This window comes from Lathyrus oleraceus, chromosome 5 (assembly GCF_024323335.1).
Source record: "Lathyrus oleraceus cultivar Zhongwan6 chromosome 5, CAAS_Psat_ZW6_1.0, whole genome shotgun sequence".
Lineage (NCBI taxonomy): Eukaryota > Viridiplantae > Streptophyta > Magnoliopsida > Fabales > Fabaceae > Lathyrus > Lathyrus oleraceus.
Window position 1 is genome coordinate 552,480,951 of NC_066583.1, and position 20,713 is coordinate 552,501,663.

General features: G+C 35.5%; 3 protein-coding genes across 3 annotated transcripts; 2 read left to right on the forward strand and 1 right to left on the reverse strand.

The window, feature by feature from the left end:
- The first annotated feature begins 3,999 nt into the window (after nucleotides 1-3,999).
- Nucleotides 4,000-7,071, forward strand: LOC127086313 (protein DETOXIFICATION 18). The gene is made up of 7 exons (XM_051027060.1): nucleotides 4,000-4,582; nucleotides 4,839-5,383; nucleotides 5,571-5,657; nucleotides 5,757-5,813; nucleotides 6,149-6,387; nucleotides 6,475-6,593; nucleotides 6,735-7,071. Exons 1-7 carry the CDS (start codon nucleotides 4,310-4,312, stop codon nucleotides 6,867-6,869), a joined length of 1,455 nt encoding a protein of 484 aa, XP_050883017.1. The 5' UTR covers nucleotides 4,000-4,309; the 3' UTR covers nucleotides 6,870-7,071.
- Nucleotides 7,072-11,076: 4,005 nt separating this feature from the next.
- Nucleotides 11,077-13,915, reverse strand: LOC127086315 (protein DETOXIFICATION 18). Its single transcript, XM_051027062.1, has 7 exons — nucleotides 13,515-13,915; nucleotides 12,888-13,432; nucleotides 12,708-12,794; nucleotides 12,560-12,616; nucleotides 12,134-12,372; nucleotides 11,926-12,044; nucleotides 11,077-11,812 (listed from the first exon to the last, which is right to left on the reverse strand). The coding sequence occupies exons 1-7, from the start codon at nucleotides 13,878-13,880 to the stop codon at nucleotides 11,681-11,683; spliced, it is 1,545 nt and encodes a 514-aa protein (XP_050883019.1). The 5' UTR covers nucleotides 13,881-13,915; the 3' UTR covers nucleotides 11,077-11,680.
- A 4,051-nt stretch (nucleotides 13,916-17,966) lies between these two features.
- LOC127082008 (protein MAIN-LIKE 2-like) lies at nucleotides 17,967-20,614 on the forward strand. Its single transcript, XM_051022233.1, has 5 exons — nucleotides 17,967-18,026; nucleotides 18,111-18,820; nucleotides 18,900-18,990; nucleotides 19,068-19,145; nucleotides 20,411-20,614. The coding sequence occupies exons 1-5, from the start codon at nucleotides 17,967-17,969 to the stop codon at nucleotides 20,612-20,614; spliced, it is 1,143 nt and encodes a 380-aa protein (XP_050878190.1).
- The last annotated feature ends 99 nt before the right edge of the window (nucleotides 20,615-20,713 follow it).

Below are 20,713 nucleotides of genomic sequence, written 5' to 3' on the forward strand. Positions count from 1 at the left end.
ATCTGATACATATGATTGAAAGTGTCATTTTTTAGGGGCATTTGTTAGCCTAGAATTTCTAGCTGTTGAAAAGTCAACAAAGAATGGTAATGACTACGTTGAAAATACTAGGTGTCAAAGTTTAAACCAAAAGCTTCGACACGTTGATTGTGTTGACCTAGTGGTTTGACTAAGTTGTAAGTGGAGTCGAGGTTAAGAAAGGTTTGGAGGTGTCTCAGGAACAGATCCATCAGATTAAGATCACTCTTTATTCCAAACATGTTTAGAATCTTGAAAGAGTCACGTGGAAACTCTTCGACACGATGTTGAAGTCGACACTTGTTAAGTGTTAAAGACTTGGGATGTTTTCAAGTCCAAAGACTATATGATATGGAGAAGTTTCAACATTTAGGGATTGATCGAAGTCTCTCGACAAAGGCAGTTAAGATGTTCAAAAAACGGTTATCAACACAGTATTTATCATGATTATTTGGATTTTCAGCAACTTTTTCTATGAAGACGTGTGGAAGCAAGTTAGAGCAAAGTAGCCCATGTAGTAGGACACACGTCAAGCATGTAACCAATGATTGTTGTTGACGGTTATTTTAGGACTAGTATATAAAGCAGGCTCAAACCTTGAATTAGAGATCACAAAATTCTCATTCATTCATTCTCTATAGAACTGAAGTACCCAAGTTATCGAGCGAAATAATTTGTGAGAAATGTGAGTATGCGTTCACTCTTTAGATTCTCTGAAAATTCTCTGTATTTCAAGCATTTACAATTAATGTCATTTACTTTATTTATTAATTTTTATCTTTATCTAAAGTTTATTATTTGCATCGAGTTGGTTTATTATTTAAAGCATTTTAAATCCATATCACTTACTTTTCATTGTATCTTTTCTTTACACAAATTGTTTTTGAGATTTTTCGAGTTAATCTTTTAAGTGAACTAAAGTCTTGATTGTTTACTAAAAACAAAACTAAATACATATAAGAAATTCAATTGAGTATGTCATCTAAGTAGAAGTAATACTAGCAAATACAAGCAACTATAAGCGGTATTTGTTTATTTTATAAGTGGAATCCATCACCAAAGTCTTCGAAAAGTGTTAAAAAATTATGCAATTCAAATGAGTCCATAAAATCTATAGTTGTAAATATACTTATTTTAAATCAATCATTTCATCAGATGTTGAACTTCGGATCTTGGACCCATGATAGACTCTTGAAATTTATCTCATGTAATATAAGTATGCTTGATAGTAGTTGCATTGCAACCATTTATTTTCTTCAACGTCGCTGTATTGGTCGAGATAAAATCCATGCCATGCACATTTGGAGGTACGATGACAACCTTTACAACAACGACTTTCACATTGACAACTTGAGGTATGACGTTAACTTTCATATCAGCAATACACACGTCAACGTGAGATTCATATAACGCGTCCATATAAAAAATGATCCATACCAATTAAACTTAAAAACAATACTAATTCAAGAAATAGTTAATATAAAAGAGAGAATCCAAATGTACATTATAGGGACTTTCATTTGTCATACTGTACAATTTGAACTCGCATTAGATGCATATTTGAATTCTAAATTCTAAAATAAACCAGCACGGACTTAGTGAAGTGAATGGATGGAAAACACTATTAAATAAAATGATGAAAGTTTACTAGTCACATTATCTCTGCAGTTAGATGAAAATGATGCGTTTGAAATCCATTAATTATTTCATTATCGTTTGAAATACAATCCGTTTAAACTTAAAAGATAGAAATAAAAAGGACATTTTTTAATGCACCCTATATATTACTATGACACTACGTAAAAATACAAAAATATCCCTAAATTTTGGAGATGCATCTTTGTATGCACCCCAAACACACACATCATAGGCCAATTCTGAGTCACATCCTAGGAGTGTGACTTTTTTAGATTCGGAGATGTATCTCCGTAACCTATCAGTAGATGCATCTTCGTAGCATACTTAAATAGAAAAAGAAACAAAAAATCAGAAAATTGTATTTTGACAAAATAAAATTATCATTCATAATATAAAATCAACGTTACATAACTGTTATCATCCAAAAGTTTCAATAGTTTCCGCATTTCACTTCTATCCCCCCTTAGGCCTTATTATATTGGTACCAAATATTGTACAGTTGTTTGATATTTGAGATATTTTCAGATCTTTTACGTTTCAAAGTTGCAAGTATGTTTTTCGGTTGAACCAAATTCAATGTCATGTCCGAAACACATTCATTCTCTTTAGGCATGAGGCGACACACAATTGGATGTCCGACTAACTTTTTCACACAATTTATGGTTATGTAAACCACATATGACATTAAATCTCCATTTCTTATTTTCCAACATATAACCATACAATTTAAAAGGACACTCACATTTTTTTGAACTAGTGTCATCTCGTTTAAAATTCTAGAGACGAGGTATATATTTCTCACTTCTTTCACATGTCATTGTCACAAATGCATATCTTCTATCCAAACCATTATCATACCTTCTGATTATCATACCAAATCTCAGTTTTGAGGCCTCCGTATGAATCCATTGAAGCACGTCATCACGAAATTCAAACTCTTACTCATTTTTAAATTGGAAATTGTTTTGCTTTAAGTCCCACATAGAAATTGGAGACATCCTTTAAAGCATTTATAAATGCTTTGGAACTTTAACTCACCAAAGGAACAAAGAGAATAAGGTGCCACATGGACATGTGGTGGTCCCAAGCATTATGCCACTTGACACAACCAATGGACCCTCGCCGGTGTTGCCATTGGCGACACCGGCTCCGGCTCCGGGACCGGGGGCGTGGGCGTAGAGGCGCTAGTGGCGGCTTGTAGGCGGCACTTGAGCACTTAGGCACGTCTCATAAACGTATTTCTCTTCCAAAATTCCAGAAAAACCTTCCTTGCATTTCGGGTTCTTCACTTGTCTTGTGCAGACTCGAATTTATCCTGAGTGTTCTTGCATTTTCTTGAAATACTTTTAAGGAAAGTGATTCTCAATCACGATTCAGTCCTGGATCCATTTAATTTTACCGAATTTTCTAACATCATTGTCACAAATGCATATCTTCTATCCAAACCATTATCATACCTTCTGATTATCATACCAAATCTCAGTTTTGAGGCCTCCGTATGAATCCATTGAAGCACGTCGTCACGAAATTCAAACTCTTACTCATTTTTAAATTGGTTGCCAACATCTACCTCCTTCACAACAACATCTTTGGCATCCAGAGACATAACATGTTTGAGGAAAACATCGTGGTGCACCATATCTAATGAAAGCAATTACAATTAAAAATGTAAACAGAGTTGGAAAAATGAGAACATACATGCTTCGTAGATGCATCTTCGTATGAACTCATACATATCCGGAGATGCATCTCTGGATTCAACGCATGTTTTTTCAGACTTAAAACAAATTTAATGTGATCAATGAGGTTTGAAATGAATGATCTTTACCTGGAATTGGAATTTCTTTTACTCCTTTTCATGTGATAAAACACAAGAATGAAAATTTGGAGTGAAAATGTTAATAGAGAATGAAAGGATTTTTTGAAAAGGATTTGAAGTGAAAAAGAAGTATGGGTCTCTGATCATGTAAGTGACTGTTTTATCAATCGAAAATGTATCTCCAGAATATCCATTGGACAACTCAAATAACAATATATTTGTTCAAAATACCTAAAGATGCATCTCCACAATGAAATTTTATTTTACTCTAAAATAAAACTTATTTCATGCGTCATAAAATAGTGTAAAAGTATATCCGAAGATACATATCTAAAATCTAAATGATGTTTTGAATTTTCTACATAAAATTCCAAGGAAAAACTTTCATTTATTAATCAAACATTTTCCATAAAAGGCCACTAAATTTATTATATACCTATAAGAAATCTGACATTAATGATGAGATCTTAATCTTAATATCATATGCTAAATGGTGTATGCATTTATTTTCCACTTACCCATCAGTTCCAAACATTAAATATTCTCTTGCATTTCTTCCCAAAATTAAACGTAGTAGATCCAATTTTTCAAACTGTTTCCTTTCCTTGTAACAAACAAGAATACGTGATTACTAGTATACGATAGAGTCAATAGTTTTCATTTTAATAACATATATTTCTCTCTCTTCTCTGTCTTGTTCTTCATTTTTCTTGAAACTAAGTGTTCCATTCCTTTTATTTAATTTTGTGATCCCAAAGGAAGTGGGAGTACGATTTTGACCCGTTTATATATACAACAAAATCATATCTGAACAAAACAAGATAAGCTAACAACATGGCAAGTAGCATTTCAGAAACACCTCTTTTACTCGCCGCAACTCATGATGATAATGGAAAACACAACACAGAGAGTCGGTGGAACAAAATCCTGGACATGGAGGAAGCCAAACATCAACTCATGTTTTCAGTGCCAATGATTCTTACAAACTTGTTTTATTACTTGATCACTTTGGTTTCTGTCATGGTTGTTGGTCACCTTGGTGAACTTCAATTAGCAGGTTCTACTCTCGCTAATTCATGGTTTAGTGTCACTGGCCCTGCTCTTATGGTAATTTACTATTTTTGTTTGTTTTCTTAAATTCTGATAACTGTCATTCTTGTATTGTATGTGGTCATTAATTAAGAATTTTCACCTCATTTGATGTAGCTGAAAAAAAAACATGTTTTTTTGGATCTAAATGTTTAACATTGTTTCTGATTTCTATTTGATAACCTCAATTTTGGTTTCATTTACCATGTCATAATATCAATGTCAATGCAATGTCACTTGATTAAACTCGTTGCCTTATTCTTCTTTGTCTTAGGTTGGGTTAAGTGGTGCGCTAGAAACACTATGTGGACAAGGATTTGGTGCCAAGGAATATCACATGTTGGGAATTTATTTACAAAGCTCCTGCATTATATCTTTTATTTTTTCAATCATTATATCTGTTATTTGGCTCTATACGGAACACATTCTAGTGTTTCTTTATCAATCACAAGACATTTCTAGAACAGCAGCACTCTATATGAAATTTCTTATACCGGGATTATTTGCACATAGCATCTTGCAAAACATCTTGAGGTTTCTACAAACACAATCTGTAGTGATGCCACTAGTTGTCCTTTCTGCTATCCCATCATTGCTTCATGTGGGAATCACTTATGGGCTTGTCGAATGGACAGGTTTGAATTTCATAGGTGGACCTATTGCAACTTCTATTTCACTGTGGATATCAATGATATTGTTAGGTTTATATGTCATGTATGCAAACAAGTTTGAGAATACATGGACAGGATTTTCAATGCAATCATTTCATTACTTGTTTGCAAACATGAAACTTGCTCTGCCTTCTGCAGCAATGGTGTGGTATGACTTTCTAAATACCTTTCACTTTATTTGTCCCTTTTGATGATCAAACTTAGAAAACATAGTTTCCTAAATAAACTTCATCAAATAAAAATTAGTCTCTAGTTTGAACAATATCATACATCTTCTGTTTAATGTAAAATACTTCTATTATGAATCTTACCATTTGACTTTATGTTATTGCTAGTTTGGAGTATTGGGCTTTTGAAATTCTGGTTTTCCTAGCTGGATTACTGCCTAACTCACAAATAACAACTTCATTGATTGCAATAGGGTATGCTTCTTATACTTATATACCTTTACATTTTTGTTACTAAAATAAAGAGAATAAAGATTCACATGACCTATTCTTCCATAAAAATATATTGTGCAGTGCAAACACAGAATCATTTGCTTACATGATCACTTATGGCCTTAGTGCAGCTGCAAGGTTAGTTGATTTAAGTTAAGATACTCTCTTTCTTTAGTATTGCTGTATATTTCCTTCTAGACCTGAATTTCCTATAATCTATGAAATCAATCAGTCAAGAGATCTCAGCTGTTCAATGAAGATTGAAGGCTTGTCCTAACTTTATCTAATCAAATTTAAAATATGAGACATCCAATTTTCATCCAACGGCCGAGATCTGCGGCGACGTGATTGTATGACTGTAAACAATCCAATCTCTTTTCATGGTTGCATTTTATTGGATTTATCTTTCGACATAAGCATTTTAATCTATGTTCTTGTACTTATATTGAAAAGTTTGAACTTAACTTTTATAGCACAAGAGTTTCCAATGAATTGGGAGCAGGCCAACCAGAAAGAGCTAAACATGCAATGATAGTCTCTCTAAAGCTCTCTCTTCTCCTTGGATTCGGTTTTGTTTTGTTACTTGTGTTTGGTCATGATATATGGATTCAGCTGTTCAGTAATAGTCCTATTATCAAAGAGGAGTTTGCTTCAATAACACCCTTTCTTGCTATTTCCATCCTACTAGATTCTGTTCAAGGTGTCTTATCAGGTTTGAATACTTTCTCTTTTAACTTTTTCTCCACTACATGATCTTTAACAAACACTCTTAGGAGTAAACACGTCTTAAGTAATGCAGGAGTGGCTAGAGGATGTGGTTTGCAGCATTTAGCTGTTTATGTCAACCTTGCAACTTTTTATCTCATCGGTTTACCAATTTCATGTTTTCTCGGATTTAAGACCAATTTGCAATATAAGGTATAATAGTTACTCCATCTAGTTTTAAATATAAGCGTAAAGTACGTACATATATTTAGTCTAAATTTAGACAAATTATCTTGATTTTGCATTCATTTGTTTATTCACCTGGTTTTCTCTTGAATTTGGTTTATGATATAGGGTTTATGGATTGGTCTGATTTGTGGCCTTGTGTGTCAAACTGGAGCGCTCTTACTTTTGACATGGCGTGTCAAATGGACTAAACTGAATCTCTCAGAAAACAAAATTCAAGACCAGCATGTTGCTAGTAACTGAATGCCTGCCAATTAGGACAAAATATGTCTGTGTTTGGAACCACAGCGACAGCTGCTTTAGATGCACGGTGCGATCTCCTTTCAATGCGGAAGCATTTACATGCTAAAAAGATGAGTACGATTTGTAATAAACATGAACTTTCTATCTAAAAACGTTTGTTGCTAATATTCATTTAGAGAAAATGAAAACACTGTTTCTTTAAGGGTGCTGATGTGTTGCAGAGTTAAATATTGACACATATGATGTATCCAAGTTTTCTAAGAGGTTTCTATTCTAGAATTGGACATTTTAGAAAATTTTAAAAATAGTTTGTTTTTTAGTTCGACATTGTATAAATTGGTGTCCAACTCCCTTATGACATTTATACGACATTAATTATTCATATCAATATATATGGAAATGGAAAAAAATGCAAAAGTTGTAAATTACCGTAACAACCACCCAGTGTCACCAAATAAAAAATTAGCAAGAGTAGAATTTGTTGAGGATAACAAATTTAGGAAGAAGAGAGATAATGAAAGCAGTTATGAAAGTGAGAGAGAAGAATTTGATTGTATTGAGTTATAGAGTTGTTTATATACAATGTAGATGTTAAATATTTGCACAAATTAAAAACCAAAAACAAACACCTCTAACTAACTCTTGTTAGCATTAGAACCTTTATTAGGATAGCTTGGACCATTTATGTATCTCATTATCCTCTTTGCAGCAATAAAATGTTGTTTCGAGGGGATTACTCATGAATATTTTCATCAATCCATGAGTAGGTTATGTCTGGTCTACTTTGGCACAAGTATTTCAATGAGCTCTTTGCTTTCATCTGAGTCCATTAGTTTCAGATTTGTATCGGTTGGTGTGACTGCAGTGTTGCACTCCAACATGTTAAATTTTGACAATATCTCACTTGCATATTTGGCTTGGTGTAGGATCATTCCATCTGAGGTAGATAAGAATTCCATACCAAGAAAATAGGTTAGCTTACCTAGCTCAATCATATCAAGTACTTTCTTCATCTTGTCCCTTAATTACTCAATTTCAATCTCACAACTACCAGTTATAAGGAGATCGCCCACATAAACGCAAATGATCAAGAAATATTTTCCTTCTTTGCCTTTGATGTAAACACCATGTTCAGAGTTGCACTTTCTAAACCATGTCTCAAAGAAGAATTTGTTAATTCCCCTACTCCATGCCCTTGGAACCTGTTTTAGGCCATACAAGGATTTGTATAGTCTGCAAACCAGATCTTCCTTTCCTTTGATGACAAAACCAGAAGGTTGGACTATGAATACTTCTTCTTCTAGAGGGCCATTAAGGAAGGCTGACTTAACATCAAGATGAAAAAGGTCTCATCCTCTATTGCAGGCCAAAACAATTACCAACCGAATGGTCTCATGTCTTCCATTTGGTGAGAAAACTTCATCATAATCAACTTTTTGTTTATGCAGGAAGCCTTTTGCAACAAGCCATGATTTATGCTTGACAACCTTTTCTTCGGGATTTAGTCTGAGCTTGAACATCCATTTGACTGCAACGACCTTCTTCCCTTCAACTAACTTGGTCAATTCCTAAGTTTTATTCTTCACTATGGAGGAGAATTATTTAGCCATGGCATACTTCCAAGCTTGTTCATTGGTAGTTTCTTGATAGTCAACTGGATCAACATCTAGAAACATTGCAAGATGCACCATTTCTCCATCAGTGCCTACTTCATTATCAGGAACTAGTTCACAATTATCTAGTCTCCTAGGAAGTTTTCTTATTCTTTGTGGTCTGGTTTGTGTTGGTGTGGGTTCTTCCTCGTTAGCATCTTCAATCTCTTATATATCCTCAGTGTCAGCAGCCTCCTCTTCATCACAATTTTCAGAGTGATCAGGCACTAACGTATTTATAATATATTTGTCTTTGATATTTATCATATCCCTTATGATGGAAGCTTGCTTTGTATCAGAATCAAATACTTTATAGGCTCTTGTGTTGTGGTATCCCACAATGATCATTGGTTTGATCTAGTCTCCCAACCTTTATATTTTGGCATCAAGAATGTGCTTATAGCACAAGGAACAAAAAATCTTCAAGTTATTTACACTAGCCTCCTTCTTGACCAAGCTTCCTCAGGAAATTTGTCCATTAACCTCTTTGTGGGGCATCTATTTAAGATATAAACAACATTGGATACAACCTCACCCCATAGCTCATGTGGTAGAGTTTTCTACTTCAACATGTGTCTTGCCATGTTAAGAATACTTTTGTTTCTTCTTTCTGCCAACCCATTGTGTTAAGGAGTGTCTGGTGTTCTGACTTCATGAATGATGTCGTGACTTATTCAAAAAGAGTCAAACTCCTTTGAGGTGTATTCTCCTTCCCCATCTTTTCTCTAGATCTTTACCAGCTTGCCACTTTGTCTCTCTCTACCATTGTTTTGAAATTTTTAAAGACATGCAAGGATTCACTCTTGGTTTTGATGAACAACCACAGCATTCTTAAAAATTCATCCACAAATGTGATAAAGTACTTGTTTCCACCATAGCTAGGTAGTTCTAGTGATCCATAAATATCTAAGTGCACAACATCATTCCTTCTTTAACTCTCATAGGCATAATGGATTTGAAAGCTAGTATAGGTTGCTTTCCCACCAAGCATATTGTACATGAGTTTTCAGGTATTTGTACCTTAGGGACTGTAATCACCATACCTCTTGAACTCAACTGACTTAGGTTTTTGTAGTTCAACTGACCATACCTCTTATGTCATAGCTCAACTTCATCTTCATTAGATGTTGCAACAAGACACCTCAGTTCAGAGTTTTGTATGCATACCTTGAAGGTTATATTTCTTGACAAACAAGATTTCAGGATTGATCTTCTTTTGTGATCAAAGAGCTCCAGACAATCATTCTCCATGAATACTGAAAACCCCTTTTGCACCAATTGTCCTACACTTAGAAAATTGCACTGCATGTTTGGCACAAACAAAACATTCTTGATCACGACTACCTTACCATCCACCCTACACTTAGCCAATTGGATGCTTGTCTTATTACTTGCATCAAAATCAATCAATCAATCCCTCCTTCGAGTCATATGATTTATGCAACCAGTGTCAAGATATCAAATTTTGGAATTCGAAACCTCAACATTAGTTATAGCCATGAGCATAAATGGATCTAAGTCTGAGCCAAAATTTTCTTGAGCAATCTTGGACTCTTCTTCACCATTATTGAGCTTATTTTCTTTTCCTAGCTAACACTCATCTGCACAGTGTCCCATTTTTTCACAAATGTAGCATTGTACCTTCCTTTTGTCAAATATCTTCTTCTTGCTTTGATTCTTGACAGACCTTCCACTATTCTTGCTTGATGTTTCAGACTTGTCTTCACCATTATTAGACTTATTTCATTTGTTCTTCTTCCACCTTTCTTTGCTTATAACTTATTGAATTTTGCAAGAAGTGTTTGTTCATCCTGTTTTTTCAATTTCTCTTACAACTACCTTCATCTCATGGGCTTCAAGAATACTTTCCAAATCTTCAATCTTCATGTTATCTAAGTCTTGAGTCTCTTCGATGGTCACCACTATGTGATCAAAGAAGGGAGGCAATGTTCTCAAAACTTTCTCAATGATCTTCACTTCATTGAGGGATTCGCCACATTGCTTCATCTAGTTTCTTAAGGTTAGCAATCTTGAGATATAGTCACCTATCTTTTTATCATCTTTCATCTGCAACAGTTCAAGTTGCCTCCTCAATGCTTGTAACTTGACTTTCTTGACTTCAGCATTATCACCAAAGTATCTTCCAAGCTTGTCCTTTGCTGCTTTGGAACTAGTTTCACCAACAATTTTCTCAAACACCTTTGAGTTAACACTTTGATAAATGAGAAATAAAGCATTGTAGTCTCTTTTCTTGTCTTCCTGTGAGCTTTCCTCTGTGCTGCAAATGCATCTTCGGGTAAAGCTTCAACACATCTTTCCACCCTATCGCAAATATCTTGTGCATCAAAATCACCTTCATTTGGGTCACCCATTTGTCCCAATTCTCGCCATCAAGAATAGATAGGTGTGCTGCAAAGTTTCCATGGCCCACAATAATTGATATCTCTTACCATCACAAGAGTTCCTTAAGATCAACAAAGATCTAAATACCAATTTGTTGGGGATAAAAGATTTAGGAAGATGAGAGAAAGATATAATGAAATGAGTTATGAAAGTGAGAGAGAAGAATATGATTGTATTGAGTTAGAGTTATTTATATACAATGTAGGTGTTACTTGCTCAGCAAGTACTGCTCATAACAAACTAAAAAACAAAAATAAACACCTCTAACTAACTCTTATTAGCATAGCAACCTCTATTAGGATAGCTTGGATTACATTCAACAACTCCAACTAATGGAAGCTCAACAAGGTGACCAACAAGCATGAGAGAAGCCATAGTGATGAGTAATAGAATAATTTTGTAAGAATCATTGGCAGTGAAAACACGAGTTGATGTTTGGCCTCCTCAATGTCCAATATTTTGTTCCACCATTTCTGTTTCCTATCATCAGTTGCAAGTAAATTAGGTGTTGCTGTGCCATCTGAAATGCTAGTTGCTGCCATGTGAACTATCTTACTCTTGGCTTCTCTTCCTTTGTTCTATATGATATATTATATTATATGAAAATGTTCTTATCTAGATATGTTCACACTGATTTCTTCATTCTTTAATAAAAACAGTTGATTGTACCTATTTAAAACAAGTTGGATAAAAAGTGTAATTTAATCTATCAATCTCTGTTTTCTTACAAAAGCGAATTGTTGCCTATCTCTGTTTTCAAACAACAATAGGCTGGTCTTTATCTTTGTCCCCGGAGAGTTTCAATTTAGTCCATTTGATACGCCATGTCATAAGTAAGAGTGTCCCGGTTTGACACACAAGGCCACAAATCAGACCGATCCATAAACCCTATATCATAAACCATATTCAAGAGAAAACCCGGTGAATAAACAAATAAACTCAAAATCAAGATAATTTCTTTCGGCATCAACACAAGCAAGTATTTGGTCTAAATATTTTACCTTATATTGCAAATTGGTCTTAAATCCAAGGAGACATGAAATTGGTAAACCAATGAGATAAAAACTTGCAAGGTTGACATAAACAGCTAAATGCTGCCAACCACATCCTCTAGCCACTCCTGCATTATTTAAGACGTCTTTACTCCTAAGATTTTTTGTTAATGATCATGTTGTAGCGAAAAAGTTAAAATAGATAAAGAATTTGAACCTGATAAGACACCTTGGACAGAATCTAGTAGTATGGAAATAGCAAGAAAGGGTGTTATTGAAGCAAACTCCTCTTTGATAATAGGACTATTACTAAACAGCTGAATCCATATATCATGACCAAATACAAGTAACAAAACAAAACCGAATCCAAGGAAAAGAGAGAGCTTTAGAGTGACTTTCATTGCATGTTTAGCTCTTTCTGGTTGGCCTGCTCCCAATTCATTGGAAACTCTTGTGCTATAAAAGTTAAGTTCAAACTTTTCAATATAAGTACAAGAACTTAGATTAAAATGCTTATGTCGAAAGATAAATCCAATAAAATGCAACCATTGAAAGAGATTCAATAGTTTACAGTCATACAATCACGTTGCCGCAGATCGCGGCTGTTGGATGAAAGAGAGTATGTTAACTTAGATCCACTAACCTTGCAGCTGCACTAAGACTGTAAGTGATCATGTAAGCAAAAAATTCTGTGTTTGCACTGCACAATATATTGTTATGGAAGAATAAGTCATGTGAATCTTTATTCTCTTCATTTTAGTAACAAAAATGTAAAGGTATAAGAAGCATACCATATTGCAATCAATGAAGTTGTTATTTGTGAGTCAGGCAATAATCCAGCTAGGAAAACCATAACTTCAAAAACCCAATACTCCAAACTTGCATAATATAAAGAATATATTCAACTATGTTTTCTAAGGTTAATCATCAAAAGGGAAAAATATGGTGAAAAGACATTTAGAAAGTCATACCACACCATTGCTGCAGAAGGCAAAGCTAGTTTCATGTGTGTAAGCAAGTAATGAAATGATTGCATTGAAAATCCTGTCCATGTATTCTGAAACTTGTTTGCATAGATGACATATAAACCTAACAATACCATTGATATCCACATTGAAATAGAAGTTGCAATAGGCCCACCTATGAAATTCAAACCTGTCCATTCAACAAGTCCATAAGCGATTCCCACATGAAGCAATGCTGGAATAGCAGAAAGTATAACCAGTGGCATGACCACAGATTGTGTTTGTAGAAACCTCAACATGTTTTGCAAGATGCTATATGCGAATAATCCTGGTACAAGAAACTTCATATAGAGTGCTGCTGTTCTAGCAATGTCCTGTGATTGATGAAGAAACACTAGAATGTGTTCTGTATAGAACCAAATAATGGATATAATGACTGAAAAAATAAAAGATATAATGCATGAGCCTTGTAGATAAATTCCCAACATGTGATATTCCTTTGCACCAAATCCTTGCCCACATAGTGTTTCTAGCGCACCACTTAAACCAACCTAAGACAGAGTTTAATCAAGTAACAACCTTTAGGCTCCATTAGGGTAAACAAAAAGTAGTAACAGAAAAAATGTAAATTACCATAACAGCTGCGCCGGTGACACTAAACCAGGAATTAGCGAGAGTAGAACCGGCTAACTGAAGCTCACCAAGGTGACCAACAACCATGACAGAAACTAAAGTGATTGAATAATAGAATAAGTTTGTAAGAATCATTGGCAGTGAAAACATGAGTTGATGTTTGGCTTCATCTATGTCCAAGATTTTGTTCCACCATCTCTCTGTGTTGTGTATTCCATTATCATCATGAGTTGCGAGTGATAGAGGTGTTTCTGAAACGCTACTTGCGGTTGTCGCCGCCATGTTAGCTTTTTCACCGTTCATTGGTTGAATTTCGCCAGGGTGTGGATTTGGTGTTGCTTCAGCAGCAACGTTCTCCACTGACATTTCTATTTATGGTCAACACTACTGTACCCATCAAACTAGATATGCCAGTTTTATCATTTACTATATAATATTATAAATGATACTAGTAATATTTTTTTTTTTGACTTTTTGTCCACACTACCCCCCTCCTGAAATTTAAATTCCAATATGCTCCATTCCAAAAAAAAATCTCAGAATGTCCAATTTTTTCTTTTGGACTCGTCTATTCAATGGACGAGTGGGTGAAGCGTTGCATTTGATTGCATGAACTCGCCCTTTGGTTGGACGAGTAGACACGTCCTTTATTCTCATGCTTGAACTCGGTCAATGGATGACCGAGTGTATGCTGTAGTATTTTTTGTTTTTTTAATAAATTTAAAAAAGGTAATGAATTAATATTGTTTTGAATAATATGTTGCTTTCAATGACCGATCAATTGCTTTGTGTTTGTACTGTCTCGGCCAATGATTGGCCGAGTATTCAAGTATTAATTTTTTATAAATAGTAGGACTTGTAGAAATGTAACTCATAGCACAAAATCCTTTATTTTGGTAAAAATGTCTGTTTGGGGTCTTGTATTTTATGGACAAGGTGAAAAAATCAGTGTTTGCCTCGATCCGCAATGGAATTTCAGAACACTGATTTCAGCCATCCACACTGACTTCCGACAGTTGGGCGGGCGTCGTATGAAGGTGAGGAAAGTAGAGTATTGTTGTCCATACATAATGTTGACTGATGCAAGCCCCGATGGTACGTACATGTATTACCTGGATCGTATAGAAAATGATGAAGATGTTCAGTGTATGTTTTCGGCACATAGTGGTGAAGTTAATAGAGGAGTTGAAGGTCCACTTGTGTTGGTTGTTGTTGTTGATTAGTTTTTTAATAACCTCTAAGAATTTTAGTTGATGTGATCGTACTTTGTAACCAGAAGCCTTTGATTATCAAATATATTTCATAATGTTTGTTTCCAAAAGACATTATTAATACACAATGATTTATATATAGTATGTGCATAGTAGTTAATAATTAAAAAAACAACATAATCATCTGGAGGGTCCTGCAACATTTGGACATTTCCTACGCATGTGTCCTATTTCACGGCAAATTCCACACCTTCTCTTTTACTTCTCAACATCGTCCATCTCGGTTCTAATCCTGGTGCTGTTTGGGCGCCCTTTCTTCCTCCTTCTCATAGAGTCGTCGTGGCAAAGAGTAAATCCTTCATATTATGGTCAATTCTCCTCATGGGGAAGTCCTAGGAAACTCTCCTTATAGACCTTGAAGACGTTAATAATTTTGAAGACGTCTGGAATGTGAATGGAGTAGTCATGGCGTATACTCGAACATGTTACGATTACATGGGAGCAAGGTAAGTGAAATGCCTGAAATTTCCCACAATCGCAGTGTTGTTTCCTCAGATCAACGCTGAATGTACCGGTTGGTCGACCATCATTCTGATTAATCTTCTCTTGGACCATGAAATAGAATCTCTCGCGATCAAACTGCATGACGTTATCCATGTTAGCTTTCATGACTTCCTCAATTATCCCCTTGTTGCAGTTATCAGGGAAAACCTGCCCAGAGGCTAACATTTTTGTCCATTGATGGCCTCTTTTACCAAATAGTTATCCTAATCGATAGTACGTAGATTTGACCAATGCAGTGATTGGAAGGTTTCAGGTTTCTTTGAGTATCGAGTTCATTGCTTCTTCCAGATTAGTTATCATGTGACCCCAACGTTGCCCTCCGTCAAATGCCCTTGCCCACTTCTCCCGAGGGATGTTGTCTATCCATGATAAAGCGTCATTGTTTGTTCTTCGAATTTCCCCCGATAGTAGTTAAATTTCGCCTCTGTCAATGCATAACCCATGTTAACAACTATTTTGTGCAGTTCCTTGTCTTTAATCTCACGCATGAAATTTTGCGCAATGTGTCTAATGCAATAGACGTGTGATGACGGAGGATACTGCCATCCATTTCTGGATTGTTATATGCATTCTTTATCGATTCATGCCTGTCTGATATTAGACACAAATTTGCTTGGGGAGTAACGTGTATTCTCAAATTCTTAAGAAAGAAACTTCAAGCATCCTTTGTCTCACTTTCAACCAATGCAAACGCTATTGGAAAAATGTTATCGTTCCCATCCTGTGCCACAACCATCAACATAGTCCCTCTGTACTTGCCATACAACCATGTTCCATCAACTTGCACAATAGTTTTACAATACGCGAAACCACGTATACATGGTCGAAACGCCCCAAAAAGACGATGAAATATCCTTTGGTCACCCAAGTGTGATCCATCATTTGAAATCACAGGTAAGGATTACAATTCTATAATAGTACCTGGTAGATATGTTTTCATTACTAGTATCCACTGCGGCATATCGTTGTAAGATGTCTCCCAATTTCTATACAGTGACTCAATTGCCTTACACTTTGCAATCCATGCCTTTTTGTTGGATATGATATACCTGTATTTTTCAGCAACATGAGCTATGATCACCTTCACCTTAAGAGAAGCGTCGTGATTTACAAGCTCTATTATGCTCTTAATAATCATTTCTAAACTGAGTTTTGTATGGTCTTGTGACATAGAAGTGGTTGTGCATGTATGAGGCCCACCAGACTTACCAACTCTCCACCTTGAGCTGCCCTTACGCAAAGACACCCTGCATTTGAAATTGCATGTAGAATTTCTAAATTTGATGACATAATGTACATTGTCAGATTTAGTCACAGAATAATCTATACTACGTTTTATATGCCATTGTTGCAACACAAGAACACACACTTCCTTATTTTCAAACTCGATGCCCTCCTCTATTTCGTCAGCATTGTGAGTTGGTATGAAACTTCCAAAAACGGAGATTGGTTCAACATCATCCAAACTTATATTTTGCATGTGAACAAGTGGGTTGTACAAACTAATTGGTTGAGCTCTTAGTGCAACGATCGGTGTGTCGATGATATCTTTATTGCCATCGTCATCGCTAACACCAAATAGATCTTCAAATTGAACCTCTTCTTGATCATCCTCACTATTGTCGCCTACCTCTTCATTTGGTATGAAAGGTTCATTATTTTGAGTCGGTTCTTCGTCAATGGTTTGACTCATTCCGTACTGGTGTGACTGTATAGATTGCGTTGGATAACTGAGATTTTCATTTTGAGTTTGTTCTTCTTCAAGATTTTCAAGTAGACGAACATATATCTCAACGGTGGGTAACTAAGAAAATGTTATATGACATTGAAACATCGATTTGACATCTTCGTCATTCTCAATGGGTGTCATTATGTAAAAGACGGTATCATCGTCTCCATTAATTAATGGATGGCGATAAATGATGTCTTCAACACAACTTTGTAACTTTTTTTCAATACGATCTTTTAGATAATGGAAGTCAGAATTGATGTGGATTTTGAATAAATGCAAATTTGTATTGCTAAATGAGAATCCCTCATTAACATATGTGAAAATGGACCCGTTGGAATGGATAGACACAACTAAATTTCTTTGATCCATGAATGTAGGAGATTTGGTTTGATGACAATGGGTAAAGATATGAATGTAGGAGATTTGGTTTGATAACAATGAATACCATTGAAGACATAATTTATAGTCAAAAAGACAATTTCCAAGTAAACCAAACCCTAAAAAAAAGTCAGAAGTAGCTCATCCTTCAATTTGACGAGAGAGAAAACGTGAAGACCTAGCTCGGCCATTCGTTGGACGACTCAAAACCCTAGAAGACTAAGCTCATCCTTTCGTTGGACGAGTCAACAAGCTGCAAGACTTAGCTCGGCCATCAAAGGGGCGAGTCTGCACGCATGCAACTTTACAGTCATATTTCCAATAAGCCAGGGAATCGTTCTTGCAGGGATTCCTTGCAAATTCACACAATTTTTTTTGCATGCACGCCCTAACAAGTCCAATCAACCTACACAATTTTCACCAATATATTTAATATTTTTTCACCACTATAAATTAACCTTTCCTCTACAATTCATTCTCATCAACTTCCTTCAGTTTCTATTTCACAAATATTTACTCTCTTCAAATATTTACTGTCTTCAAATATTCACTCTCTTCTATTCCAAAATGTCTTTGTTGTGGATGGGCGAATCACATCGTGGGACAGCAGCGAACATTGTCGAATATGTAAGTTTATTTCAAATCTATTTCACAAATCCAATATGTAAGTCTCACATCAAATATTCATTACCATTTTTATTTGAATTTCAGGAAGACACTAGGTTCCGGGTTCATTCTCATACTTACATTCAACCAAGTGCGGTTATAATACCGTATTTGGAATTAGCTGGTTTTGCAAGTGTAGCCAAGATAGCAAGTTTAAAAGTAGATTCTAAACTAATTGTTGCATTGTTAGAGAGATGGAGACCCGAGACACATACATTTCATTTACCAACGGGTGAATGTACTATCACACTGGAGGATGTGAGCATGTTACTCGGTCTCCAAATTAATGGTAAAGCTGTTAATGGCGCAACGAATGTAACCAATGATGTTTACATGGAGAATTTGGGTGTCGAACCAACCGCTTCAGATAAAAATGGGGCTTTTGTCAAAATTGTTTGGTTAGAAGCCCTATTAACACAACTGGAAAATAACTCTAACTCGACGGAGGTGGAAAATATTCTTCATTCAAAAGTTTATATTTTACTATTAATTGCTACTTTTTTAATGCCAGATAAGAGTCACAATTTATTGAATTCTTCTTGGTTACCTTTAGTAGGAGACCTAGAAAAATGTACCACATACAGTTGGGGTTCTGCTTGTTTGGCGACACTATATAGACATATGTGCAAGGCAGCCCATAAAGGAGTCAAAAGCATAGGAGGTTGTGTTGTATTACTAGGTGTATGGGCATTCACACGCATACCCTTGTTAGCCCCAGTTAGTAACGAGGTTCCATCACATCCGTATGCATTAAGGTACTGATTTTCATTGAAATGCAATTTATATTTCTCAAAATTAATTATACGTCGCTTTAAGGTTTTTTTTATATGCAAGATGGTGCAAACGAGGTATGCGTTACGGAAATAATCCTCGTCATCATCTACGGGGGTACCGTGTTGCAATTGAACACATGGAAGAAAACGATGTAAGAATGGTTAATTATAATATTCAACTTATCTAAATTTATTTTATACATTATAATAGTTATATTTCTTTTAACAGTTTATATGGAGACCGTACATACAATATCCAGTGCCGGATTATAGTGACAGCCGAGTTTGGAGTGCAACGACATATATAGTATGTTTCTTTACCGTTGAGATGCATCAGACGGATCGGGTCAAACTCCAATTTGAATTTGAACGACAAATCCCGTCTCAGCCAAGATGTCTAAGTGAACACCATAATATGACTATGGTCCAAGCTTTGGATAAACATTAGCAAGATTTAAACAAAGAAGAGCTAAAAGAATGGAAAAGGAGAAGGCATTTGGTGTTACAGGTAACTCGGTAATTGGTGAGTCTAAGCCGGGTAGAGAATACATGAATTGATTTTTGTCAATTCGTTTTTATTATTTAAATATAGAATTAATTAGAAAACTATTTAATAATAATTTTAATAAGGTTATTTAATTATATAATTGTATTTAAAATTAAAAAAAATAAAATAATAATCTCCTTCATATGCTCGACCAACCATTGGCCGAGTCTACCCATCACACGCAAGGCTTCAACCACTCGTCCATTGAATGGGCGAGTTCAAAGGGAAAAGTGGGGTATTCTGGATTTTTTTCCAGAATGGGGCATATTGGGATTTAATCTTCAGGAATGGGGTACTGTGTGAAAAAAGTCCATTTTTTGCCATGTTTTATTTATGGTCAACACTATTGTACCCATCAAACTTTATGGTGTAGAGGTAATCATGTGACATTTTAGGAATTTTTATTTAAAATAATCAATATTTTTAAATAAAATTCTAAAATAATTAAAATTTCAAAAAAATACTAAAATAATCATTTTTTTCTACTATGCGTTTGTTGAATTGACACATTCAACTAAACTAGAGAGAAGGCGCCCAGAGCTTTGGCGCATGCAAAGTCAATGCATGTAGGCGCCACATGCATTGACGCATGCATGCCTTGATGCTACATGCATTGGCGCATGCATACACTACATAGTGTATGCACCAATGTATGTGGCATGCTCCTTTCACTTTTTTTTTAAAATTTTAAATGTTAAAATTATAATTAATTAAATGAAAGACTGAAAATAAAAATTATATTATATTATAATGAAAAATTACATAGAATTGACAAGAAATTCAATGACCCGCCCGATTGAAACTCTCCCCTGTTCCACATTCAGGTGCATATTCGAGGTCTTCCACGATTTTTTCTGAGGTGTTTGGGGTCTTTGAGTGATGACATGATCCAATGGTGGCTGGTGTGAAGGTCCAGTGGAAGGTCCAGCGGTATTTGATAGATGTGTCATCATTTGTCACCAATAGCTAGGGGGTTGTCGCCAACGGCGCTTCCATAATTGAGTTCGGTGCCCATGTTGTTGTAGTTGGGTCATTGTGGTTGGGTGAATTGTGGACGGTATGGTTGCCCGAATTGGGACAATGAATCGGTTTGGAAACGAATCAATGGTCATGGGGTGTACTATAGTCAAACAATGGTTGGGTGTTATGGCGATGAGATGTTTGGATGGTCATTGGTGGGGGGGCTACGACGGCATGACGCTGAATCGTATGAATCATCTGGCCTATAGACTGTTGTGGTGGTTGCATATGGTTGTTGGTGGTTAGGGTTTGATTCTTGGTTTTGAGTTTGGGTGTGTGGCATGAATGAGTTGTGAGATTGGATGTTT

Bases quoted from the DNA above. Each gene is read 5' to 3' on its own strand.
- LOC127082008 (XM_051022233.1), top strand. From the start codon at position 17,967: ATGTCTTTGTTGTGGATGGGCGAATCACATCGTGGGACAGCAGCGAAC. The intron at 18,027-18,110 runs GTAAGTTTATTT...TTTGAATTTCAG, and splicing joins CAGCGAACATTGTCGAATAT to GAAGACACTAGGTTCCGGGT. The intron at 18,991-19,067 runs GTAAGAATGGTT...TTCTTTTAACAG, and splicing joins AACACATGGAAGAAAACGAT to TTTATATGGAGACCGTACAT.
- LOC127086315 (XM_051027062.1), bottom strand. From the start codon at position 13,880: ATGTCAGTGGAGAACGTTGCTGCTGAAGCAACACCAAATCCACACCCT. The intron at 12,795-12,887 runs GTATGACTTTCT...ATATTATGCAAG, and splicing joins CCTTCTGCAGCAATGGTGTG to TTTGGAGTATTGGGTTTTTG. The intron at 12,373-12,559 runs GTTAGTGGATCT...TAACTTTTATAG, and splicing joins AGTCTTAGTGCAGCTGCAAG to CACAAGAGTTTCCAATGAAT.
- LOC127086313 (XM_051027060.1), top strand. From the start codon at position 4,310: ATGGCAAGTAGCATTTCAGAAACACCTCTTTTACTCGCCGCAACTCAT. The intron at 4,583-4,838 runs GTAATTTACTAT...TCTTTGTCTTAG, and splicing joins TCACTGGCCCTGCTCTTATG to GTTGGGTTAAGTGGTGCGCT. The intron at 5,814-6,148 runs GTTAGTTGATTT...TAACTTTTATAG, and splicing joins GGCCTTAGTGCAGCTGCAAG to CACAAGAGTTTCCAATGAAT.